Source organism: Arachis hypogaea, chromosome 1 (assembly GCF_003086295.3).
Source record: "Arachis hypogaea cultivar Tifrunner chromosome 1, arahy.Tifrunner.gnm2.J5K5, whole genome shotgun sequence".
Classification (NCBI taxonomy): Eukaryota; Viridiplantae; Streptophyta; class Magnoliopsida; order Fabales; family Fabaceae; genus Arachis; species Arachis hypogaea.
Window position 1 is genome coordinate 96,580,055 of NC_092036.1, and position 11,984 is coordinate 96,592,038.

At 33.0% G+C, this 11,984-nt stretch overlaps 2 protein-coding genes across 3 annotated transcripts; both read right to left on the bottom strand.

The window, feature by feature from the left end:
* Positions 1-1,383: 1,383 nt before the first annotated feature.
* Positions 1,384-4,785, bottom strand: LOC112698738 (probable receptor-like serine/threonine-protein kinase At5g57670). Its single transcript, XM_025751658.3, has 10 exons — positions 4,122-4,785; positions 3,903-4,021; positions 3,696-3,814; positions 3,478-3,605; positions 3,012-3,398; positions 2,669-2,923; positions 2,423-2,580; positions 2,125-2,340; positions 1,886-2,035; positions 1,384-1,628 (listed from the first exon to the last, which is right to left on the bottom strand). Exons 1-10 carry the CDS (start codon positions 4,252-4,254, stop codon positions 1,482-1,484), a joined length of 1,812 nt encoding a protein of 603 aa, XP_025607443.1. The 5' UTR covers positions 4,255-4,785; the 3' UTR covers positions 1,384-1,481.
* Positions 4,786-5,833: 1,048 nt separating this feature from the next.
* On the bottom strand, positions 5,834-8,057 carry LOC112698754 (PTI1-like tyrosine-protein kinase At3g15890). Of its 2 annotated transcripts, none has more exons than XM_025751659.3 (3): positions 7,664-8,057; positions 7,420-7,570; positions 5,834-7,102 (listed from the first exon to the last, which is right to left on the bottom strand). In XM_025751659.3, exons 1-3 carry the CDS (start codon positions 7,711-7,713, stop codon positions 6,176-6,178), a joined length of 1,128 nt encoding a protein of 375 aa, XP_025607444.1. In that variant the 5' UTR covers positions 7,714-8,057; the 3' UTR covers positions 5,834-6,175. The 2 variants fall into 2 exon arrangements, with proteins under 2 accessions (XP_025607444.1, XP_072056190.1); XM_072200089.1 differs by having other exon boundaries at positions 5,834-7,111; positions 7,664-8,040.
* Positions 8,058-11,984: the final 3,927 nt, after the last annotated feature.

Genomic DNA, 11,984 nt, shown 5'->3' on the forward strand with positions numbered 1-11,984 from the left:
ACTTCGCCCCATTGCTCCCCTATTCTGCGAAATGTATCATTCGACCATGCATGCAGAGAAATTCTAAAGCACTCTAACCAAACTCTTCTAGACTCGCTTTTTTCAGTCTCATCCCATTGACATACCATATAAAACAATTTTAATAAATCGTTCATTATAGTGTAAGCCTCTTCAGCACTAAGCACCGTATCGAATGTAATCATAGCTTTGTATGCCCCCAGCTCTCTTACCTGTGTTACACAAGGCCAGTCCCTATTGATCTTTTCCTATAGCGACTGAAAATCAATTGCCGATTTTGTACCTCTGACGATACTTCTCTGTAACCAAACGACGTTCTCATTTACTATCGGTACTTCTATCTTCTTAGACCATCAATTACTATTTGGATCTTTGACAGGAGCGTCTGACGGCTGCCTTCCCGCTTTCAATTCAGCTGCTCCCACACTCATTATCCGTGGCTGGCTGTCTCCCGCATCGTGCCTGGTGGTCACCTTCGCTACTGTACCCTTCGTGTTTTTCATCGCATCTCCTCTTTTATATTTGGCTTCACCTACGAACATTCTTTTACCTCTCAATACGATACCATTCATTTCTGCAACAGCCTTCAAAACCCCTCCCTTTATAGTGTACCGGACAAAAGCAAACAGATATATTTGGCCATTTTTATTCTTTCGTAACAGATATATGTCGATGATTCTACCTGCCCATTTGAATATATTAAAAATTTCTCTCTTTGATATGTCTTCCGGCAAATTATCGATGAAGATAGAGAAAGAATCAAGTTCCAATCGTTGATACTCTTCTTTATTCCAAACTCTAGGATCTTTTCCATATTTATCCTGTGTATTTGTTCCCCTTCCTGTGTTTTTCCATCTCACTCTCACTCTCTCTCTCTCTCGCTCTCATTTTGATTTTTGCACGATACACAGTTTTACTATTTTTGTGTCTCAAACTTATCTAGACTATAGTCTACAAGAAATGAACAAAACCCAGTTTAGCCCACATCCAGTTTGAATTCCAAAAAAAGAAATAATCCAAAAAGATTAAACAAACACAGTATACACATATTTACAAATTACAAACAAATTTCTCATATAGATAAAATCAAACACAAATTAATCATTGCAAGAACAGTTCCCTAAAAACTTCATAAAAATTCTAATCTTATATTCCAAGAAAAGAATTGAAAACTCTCTCCACATTTTGTTAACTAAGATTGACTAGACTAATGTGTATAAAATAACCTCCAAAAAAGTGGAAAAAAAAAAGTCATACATTAGTCACAAAACTATATATATATATATATATATATATATATATATATATATATATATATATATATATATATATATATATATATATATATATATATATATAACCCAAACTAGATCTATACCACTGACTTGACTTTATTATTACTACACTCATGTCACAGCCCTAAAATATATTATTGTGTATATAATAAATGTAAACTTTAATTTTCAGAGAAAATCCTCGAGAGATATGTGTGAGGGGACATCATATCCAAACACCATGGAATAATCATCCAATTCATCTGAAGTGAATTTTGGGATCCTCCAACTTTTCCCTGCCTCACAGTCATTCCCACTTGCCAGCAACTCTAACACCTGTACAATACCAAAAACAAAAAGAATGAATTCATATTCATATATTCAACTGTGTTAGTGTATACTAAAATCAGTTATCAAAATCAAATACTAATATAAAATACAAATTAAAATACAAAATATATATTAAAAATAAATTAAATAATATATGTATTTATCACGAATATATAGTGACTAATTTTAATAGTTAATTTTCGTGTTGAAATAATATTTTTGTCATGTGTATTATTCTTTTCATCTCAAAATATGTTATTTACCTCGCTCATTGGAGGGCGCCACGTGGCATTTTGTCTGACACAGTATGAAGCTGTAAGCACCAACCTATAGAGTTGCTCTTCATCATATTTACCATTCATTTTTGGATCAGCTAGCTCTCCAATATTCCCTGATTCCATCAGAGGCTTTGCCTGCACAGATGATCATATATATTCATTAATGATGTGGTTTGTAGCATTCATGAATGCATGATGCATGTTGCTAAATTGTTGAAGAGTACCCAAAGGAGAAGGTTTTGGCTTGATGAATCAACAGGTCTGCGTCCAGTTACAATCTCAAGAAGAAGAACACCAAATGCAAAAACATCTGTTTTCTCATCCACTATTCCATGCATGAAGTACTCTGGTGCTAAGTATCCGAATGTCCCTTCTACTGGGATCACTGCATGATGACTCCACTTGTTTGGAAGCCACTTTGCAAGCCCAAAATCTGTTATCTGACATATCAAACAATTTCTTAAAAACAAAACAACTTTTTCCAACTCTTAATGATGCTATCTATATGTTCTTTCTAACTACCTCTGGCTCATAATCAGGGCCTAGAAGAACATTGGAAGCTTTGATATCGCGATGAATTATTCTGTGTTTGCAACATTTATGAAGGTAATGGAGCCCCCTTGCAACTCCAATAGCAATCTTGTATCTGATTGGCCAATCAAGTGAATCTCCACCTTTACCTGATAATCATTCATTCATTCATTCAAGTGCTTTTGATAATCTCAGATAACAAACAGGAATTCAAGTTTGTCTTCCTCTTCCACTTACCGTGCAGTGCAGTTGCCAAGTTTCCATTCTGAGAGTAATTGAAGACTAGATAGAGTCCATTTTCGACGCAGCATCCAACTAAGGATGCAGTGTTAGGATGGCAGACATGTCCAATAACTCCCAATTCCATAAGGAACTCTTTCTCCTTGTTAGGATCATTGTTGTCCTTCGCCAATCTCTTCACAGCAATGCTTCTTCCATCACAAAGATCACCTTTGTATACTTCCGAGTATCCGCCTCTCCCGACCAAATTATCTATACATGAATGAGAAAAAGGAATGAGGACTGTGATTATATATGATTGCAACATCACATAATGTTTCTAAGGCTATGTAGTATGCACCTTGGTGGAATTCATTAGTAGCATTGGCTATCTGTTCATAGCTGAAGCACTTCAACAAGGGTTGAGCCTTTTCATTCTTGGACATGCTATGTTTTCTTCGGAATGGTGATCCGAGGAAGGAGGCTATGCGCCTCAAGGGAGATTGAGGTTTTGATCTTCTCTTAGGTGTATCTGTGGTGCAGGTGCTTGAGACCATAGTGCTGAATGTATCATCTTCTGTGCTGTTAGATTGCCCTTCCAGCGCATCTAGTACTGTTCTTGGCGAACTGTTCTGTTCTTTAGACTCAGAGTCAGACATGAATTCATTCAGAACAGGGAAGGTAGCAGCCGTGTCACCTTGATTGTCATCATCCTTAGATAACCATTTAGAACTTGCTTCACTATCATCTGTTGGTGATAATATAATGTATAAGGGATTTGTCATTCGGTTTCAATTTTCATTTTTCATTCCAGAGAATTAAACTACCTTGAGAATGCTTCGGATTTGAACTGGAGCCTTGCTCTGCCTTGGCGAATTTCCCAACCGAGACCACAGTGCAGCCTTCATGTGCATGCTCAAAGCAATACTTGCTAATTCCCTTGGAACTTCCATTCCTATAAGGAACAAAATAAACATTTGTCATGTCTGATCTTGACAATGGAAATTCATGATATGATGATTGTTACATCATCACTAGTTCTTACTTGTTTTTTGGATTTCTTGAGCCACGTAGAAGAAGAAAATCGGCATTGATGGACTTGGCTTCCTCAGCTAAACCTCCACCTACTGTGGAACTGAATGCCACTCTTGCCTCCAGATTAACCTGATAAAGCATTCACATGTTAGAGTTAGACTCATACTTATTACAAAAAAATTTGGCCATCTTGATCCTGATGGAGAATGAGGTATACCTGCTTAGACCAACATGTTTGTGCAAATTCTCCAAGCATAGATATAACATGAGCCTTTGCCTGCCTTAGTTGTGATTGCCTCTTTCTGACCGAGGCGCGCTTCTTCTTATCCTCAGTAACTGTAGTATTGTCACAGCATGAAGACATAGTTTGAGTTTTGAGAATAATAAAAACAATATTGGAAAACCATGTAATGAATTGAGTAACTGACTAACTAACCAAGAACATGCACTGCCACAATGCTGTCATTTGGATTGGCAAGGACTCTTATTGCCCATGAGAGAAGCTCCTTGCTGTCATCTGAGTCCAAAGAGAGTCCAACTAGCACCTTAGAAGGGTAAGCAAGCACCATTGTGAAGATAGCTAGGCTCTCAAAGAGAGAAGGAAATGTTGCAAGTTATTTTGCTTTGATGGTTCAATGTGGTGTGTGAGCTTAAGAATAAGTAGTGTGAGGGAAGAGCATGATTAAAATTCAGTTAGAGGTGTGAGGCCAAGCCAACCCCCATTGTCCAATTTCTTATTATACTTGTTTGAGAAGCATAAGCATAAGAAGGCTTTTTAACAGTTAGAATAGGAGAAGTGATTAGTGTTCCTATTAAGTGTTGTAGTTGGGTGCTTTGGGGTATAAGCAAAGGTGGTGGGCACGTATTTGATTTGTCTTGCTATGAAAGCCAAGAACCAAATATATTTAGAGAAGAGAGTAGCATTTGGTAGGAAAAGTTACCCTATTGGAGCTGCTGTTTTTTGCCATACTCGAGAGTCTAGTCTAAAACAACTGCTTCATTCTTCATTCTCATCACTTTATCATCAATGAAACTTTGAGAAGACACTAACTGTTTCCTCTCTTTTTCTATAACGGCTTTTCCTCATTTCGCTATCGAATCAAACCTTGCAACGTTGCCACATACCATTCATTCTTTTTCTATACTACCTTGTTTATGTATCATAACTTGTGATAGAAAAATGTTTCATAAATGTGGAAATAAGGGCCACTAAGATTGCCTTTTCTTTTAATTAATGAATTTACAGTTACGCACGTGCGGGTAAACTTATGAGAATATTCTCAATCCTCTAATCAACTAGAATTTTTCAATTGTTTTCTGAATAAATTCTAGCGAGTAAGGCATGTGCGACTTTCCCTTCAAGGTTGGCTAAATAATTATGCTGACTTTGCAATTTTCATATATGTATAGAAAACTGGAATATACATGTGCTGCCCTTGCTGGAAAGAGATCATAGCTTGTATTCATCACACAAGTCACAATTATGAATCAATCAATTAATACATTCACATGTATATTTGTTTCCCTAAATTGGAAAATAAATAAACAAAAATTTTGCAATTACCAATAAGTTGATGATTTTTCTTCCTTTATGTGATTTTACAATCAACTTTACTAAGTTTAAGCTAAAGGGACATAAGTTTTGCCGTTACAATTAGAGAGAGAGAGAGAGATATAGGATCCATAAGACATGACAAGGTTACTGACTTACTGGTTACTGCCACACCTAAAGGTGGAGGTGAGGGATTTGGATTAGGGAACTGCCTCGAAATGGATCATTTATCTTTCCCTTAGCCCCACCTCACTTGATATGAAAATTAAACACATTTTGTTATGGAGTTTACACTTTACTTACTTCATAGTGTGACAAATTGAAAAGACATGAAGGATGCCTTAATTTCAAGCAAGAATAAGAGTTGGCACTGCCACATCTTCTATTAAAAAACCAATTCAACTGTTAACTGTTATTTACTTTTTGGTAGTTATTTAACGAATACAAATTATCACAATTTGAACTGTACTCAACATATTACTGTGAAATGTCTTGTGTCTTAAGAGTTAAAAGTAAAGAACAAAGAGCCTTTTCGTTTATTACCCAAAAAAATTGATAAATATAAAATGACATCCGAATTGCAAAACCCAAACAACTCGTTAAAATAAAATGAGTAAATTCATAAAATAGTAAAATAAAGATTAATTACTATTAAATCCGTATTTTTGCTAATGTGTAAATTAGTAAAAATTTAGGTGAAGTCGACTTCACGTGAAGTTGATATTTAAGAGTCGTTAGATAAAAATTTAGTCAAATAAGTCAAATTATTTAACGGCTCTCAGATATCAACTTCTTGTGAAGTGGACTGCACCTGAGTTTCTATGGTGTAAATCCCAATGTTTTGATTCAACCTTCACATTTTTACTTTATAGACTTTTCACTCTAAAAAGTTTGATCATATTGTTGATGCAAGTGTGAGCTTGAAAGGATCATGATTATTATGGTGGTAAGTTCATCTTTTGGACCTGAATGGCACTAAAAACACCATAGCCGGCGCTGCTATTAGTTGCATCATCATCAAGATCATCATCACCATGATGATCAAGTGGCATCAATGTATCAGTGTATTTGACAGTGTGAAGCCTAGTGTTCAAAACAGTGTTATGATTGGGTTCATACCCTTTGAGAAGGTTAACCACTTGCTTCATGTTGGGTCTCTTATCAGGCTCACTCTGCACGCAAAGTGCAGCCACATGAATGGCTTGCTTCACCTGATTCTCATCAAAGTTACCTCTGAGTTTAGGATCAACAAGATCCCCGAACCTTGATTTACTTATGAATGGCTCAGCCCATTCGGTTATGGTTCTCTTAATCCCACCAGGGAGCTTCTCAATTGGCTTTCTTCCAGTTACAAGCTCCAAGAGAAGAATCCCAAAGCTATAAACATCGCAACTCTCGGAGACTTTTCCCCACATGGCGTATTCGGGTGCCAAGTATCCCAAAGTGCCCTTAACACGGGTAGTCATGTGGCTAACCCCTTCAGGGATCAGCTTAGCGAAGCCGAAGTCAGCAACAAGCGGCTCGAAGTCTGAGTTGAGAAGAACGTTGCTTGCTTTGATGTCTCTGTGGATGATGTGTGGTGTGACGTCATGGTGCAAATACAACACTCCTTCTGCAGATCCAATTGCAATCTTCATTCTCCTTTTCCAATCCAGTTGCACTTCATTTGCAAACTGCCCATGCAGATGAGAAAGAAGGCTCAGATTCGCCATGTAATCGTACACTATAAGCCTTTCTTCATTCCCTGCACAGTACCCTCTCAGTCCCAACAAATTCTTGTGCCTAACCCTTCCCAGTACTTCTACTTCTACCGCAAATTCCATCTCTGCCTTCGAGTTCATTGCCTTCAGTTTCTTCACCGCTATCTGCCAACACTTTCATTCAAATTAAATCTTACGCCAAGAGATTCAGAAGAAAGTGTAGGATATCAGTATTTTTATTAAAATTTGGTCAATAGTAAAAGATAAATGAGTAATTTTTTATCATTAAATAAAATTTTACACTATTAAAAACATTATTAATAGTTAATTAATGACTACAAATCACAAAATCTACTGAATCTCAACACTCTTCTTCAAATATATAAATAGTTATATTTCTGGTTCTTTTATGACTATTTACGCAGTAAATAGTCATGTGATATTGGATGCACGTATAAAATATCAAAATTAAATATAGTTACCTCATGACCATCACTTGTTTTTCCCCAATACACGCTTCCAAATCCACCTTCACCAAGCTTATTGTCCTCACTGAATCCATTCGTAGCTGCATGCAGCTCCTTGTACGTGAATATTCTCCATGAATTGTTAACTGCACCAAATGCTGTTTGCCTGCAACCACCAACATTATTAATTATTTCGCACCAAAAGTAAAATTTCTCTTTCTAACAGCTAATAATCAACAATAAATTAAATTAGACATACGCTGCTTCTTCAATTTTGTCAGAGCCACAGCAACTCAGGGAGGATCCCATACTAATTACTTTGCACTATACCTTATGAGATCGATGAATTAAGAAAGGTATGTGCTTAATTAATTAGTGTAGTGAATGAAGCTTGTTGTGTGCAAATAGAATATACTGTTTTCGAGAGTACTATACACATACATGCAGCCCTTTCTCTTTCTATATATCAAATACAATTCATTCAAGTCCATATTACCAAAAAAAGATAACTTTATATTATATATCTTTTGTAAACGCCGGCCGAATCGACCTTGGCCGGCTTCTGCCTTTTAAAATTCAACTTTGCATTAACAACTAAATAACGAAGGCTCTTCAAAATAATACTATTACGTAAATACGTATACTTTGCATTTAACATCATATATATATATATATATATATATATATATGAACAAATAGGTCTCTATATCATTAACAAAGTTTATTCCCTTAATTTTGATTTTCGGCCGTTCTCCCACGACTTTGTTATTAATTTATAGTATAAGGAACTAACTTTATCAGGCGCTATAAATAAATAAATGAAAATAGTCTTTTTCCAACCCTTTACTAATAAATGCATTATTAGTTTTTTTTATTGTATAAACGAGTTTATTAGTTGCCCGTGTTAATTATGTTTGACTGAATAATGTTTTAATGGTATACGCCCCAAGCGGGAAAAAACTATAAATATTCTCAATAGAAATAGTAGTACTTGGTTTGGGTAAGAGACGACTTTCTTTCTTTCTTTCTTTTTTTTAAAAAAAAAAAACTTATTTAATATTGTGGCCACCTGACTTAGTTTACGTGATAATAACCATAGGACTAAGAATGATATGACTCCATAACCAATAAACTTTAGTTTTAAATTCTCTAAAATTTGAATTTTAATTTAAAAAATTAAGTATGATTATTTATTTTTAAATAATTTTTTTTATATTTATTTTTTGTCTCACCTATGAAATTAATAATAAAATCATATTTTATTTTTTAGAGTAAAATTTAAACTTTAAAAAATTCAAATCCGTATATCTGATGATCTCAAGTTGCCTAGAGGCAAAACTCTTGAAAAGTAATCAGAAACTCTTATTATGCCAAGTGGACGAATTCTCGGTGCCCAAGTATGTATCTTGAAAATATGCAGGAAATAAATATTGACATTCCATTTTTTAATCGATTCAATTCCAAACTGCTAGATGACATTCGTATATATGTTTTACATACTTTTTATTCATTTCCAAATATTTTTAGGGAATACTCTCTCCCATCTTTCTCATTGAATTTCTTGTTAGAAACATCTGATGAATACTATATACGCTGCTCAATGCAAATTAGTAGTCAGTGGTGGGCAGGGATGGATCCAAGTATAGAGGTGTAGGGGCAAACACCCCACTACAATTTGAAATTTTATAATTTAAAATTTTTTTAAATAGTATATGATAATAATATTTATTTGTTTTTATTAAATTATTAAATTTAATTCTACAATAATTTTTTATTCAACTTTTGGTATTTAATCGTCAATTTAAAAATTTTATATTAGATATTCGTTAAAACGATCAATTCTCGTATTTAAATGAAATTAGTTTTTTTTTAAATTAACTCAAAGAAATATTATTTATCTTCTTTTCAAATTAGCTTTAATTTTTGCGTAGCAACTGTATTAATTGAAAGAACTTTTTTAACTATGAATATCAATAAGAGTCGGCTTCTAATTGTGTTGGGAAGTGAATTTCTAAATAATTGTTTAATAATATATATAGAAAGAGAAAAATTTTGATAGTAGTATTAAGAGAAAAATTACTTACTTTTTTAAAAATATAAAACCTAAAACAATAGAATTTTAAATTATGTATTATTATTTAAATTACTATTTTAGTGTTTTAATTTGTATATTAGATATTTTGAAGCCTAATCATATTTTTCAATAATAAAATATAATCATAACAATAATTGTGCTATATATACATAAAAAAATTATCTATTAAAATATAAAATACAAAATAAAAATAAGTTAAACAATATATATATTTATACACAGATATATAGTGATTAATAAATAATTTAATATTTAATTTTTTTATACATATATTATTTTTATTATAAAAATTATGATTATGTTATATAAATTTTGCCCCACTACTAAAATTTTCTGAATCTGGTCGTGGGTAATAATATCTTTTCATGGGTGGGTCAGAAGTGGCACACATTTTTATTATTTTGGTCATGATTTTTTTCTGTAATATTCCTAATTCAGTATATTAAGAATTAATTTATCGTAAATTAGATCTCAATTTAATGTATAGTTAAGAAATTATTGCATGTACAAGACGAAATTTAAATTTATAATATTTTTTTAAGTGGACGAGTGAGTTAACCACTTAATAAATTTAAATTAATTATTTTAGAGAAAAGTATAGATAGACAATGAGAATACTAATTACTAAACAATGTGAACAATAAATATGTCAGATGTTCAATTTAATAAGTATGTAGATGATTATATTCATTATTTTTAATTAGATGGTTATTTCTTTTGATTCAATTTATTCATACACAGTTAACAATGGCTAGATGTTCAATTCACTAGGTGTACAGATAATTATCTTAATATTAAGATTTAGGAAATAATTTGGGAGCAGAGTCATTGTTAATTTTTATTTTAGTCCTTTTTTTGTTTACATTGGGGCTTAAACCCCCCAAATAAAGAAAAAAAAACAGTCAGGTCATGGTATTGAAAGCAAGACAAAGCAGAAAAAGTAAAAGGCCCAAAACACTACATATTGTTTGCAGAAAACAGGATGGGCTTTTTACTTTCGCAGTGACCATTATAGTCGAGGCCCAACTCATATGATAAGGCAATTGGGGGATGGGGATAAGACGAAATAATTCTGCGATCGCCTAATCAAGGAAAAGGAAAAAAAAAGAAAAAAAAAAGGAAAAATTGCTATGAGCTCAGGGAAGTACGAATATACACCACTTGATTCATGGTTAATCATTCGTAATTAGATGCTAGAAAATTCTTGTGGGATCCACAGACATTGATTGTTACCGATATAGGACCAGAGTCTAAAATTGCTAGAACAATGTGCCTATGCAATTCCAATGTATATAAAGTCAATACTTTTCCCTCATTCTATATTTAGTTTTTGAGATTGTCTTCTGATGCTTGTCTTTAACACTTAATCAGGATGTTTCTTTAGTACGTGGGTAACTTATTGCACGTGATGCAGAAAACGATTCCTAAAATCAAAATAGGCATTAGGTTTCCTTTTGTGAAAAAACTTACAGAATAACAGAGATGTACCATGTATTCATGCATGTGCAAATCAATATGAAAATGCACTAAGCTTCAAGGGCCACTTTTAGAGATAGAGATTTAAATTACTAATTAATTAAACTGAAAAAACAAAGTATACGAGTCTTTGCTACACTGCACTCTGTCATCATTGTATTTAGGAATGTTTCGAGTTGACGTCAAGTATCTAATGATAATGCGCTGGTCACAATTATTGCACCTCACTCATCATCGAATATGCTTCATGTAACAACTAATAAATTCCATACTAATTCTAATTATAAAATATTTGATTTAGTTCGACAAAATAACCCAATAAATTATCTATTATGAGTAATTTTTATCGAACTAATCTAATTTTTTAAAGATGTCAAGTTAATTTCATATTTCATAGTTAAAATTATTTAGGCTCAAACCTTTTTGCAGTAAATGATAGTTTTCTCTCTCATAAATAAAAATGTAGTTTTCTCTCTCATAAATAAAAATGTCTTCTATAATATAGGCATATCGCCTAATTCAAAAAAAAAATTTATAACAAAAAAATTAACCAAAAATAAGTATAATTTATTTTATTTAATATTTATTAATTATTACAACCATTAATAAATACTAAATGTAATAATTAATGACTACTAAATAAAGTAAATTCTAACATTACCATATTAGAAATAATGAATGCAATTTACCCTTAAGATTGAGTCGTCCAAGGGAGTAGATAATGGAAACCATGATTAATAAAACTCAATATATTGGGCCATATAGTTCTTTGGATGCTGACCCAAATGGAGGTTATTTTTCTTGGAGCTGTTGAAGCGTAAGCATATAATAATTAGTAATATAATGTTGTTGCTGTTGTCACATTTCGATGACAACTTGTGAATTGAACACACCCTTGACGGACGCATTGAATCGTGGTGTCCTCCTCATAAATATATTGATGAATCATAATATCAACAAGCATTACATTGATCGCTCTATTACATGTATGTGTACCATACATGAAGTT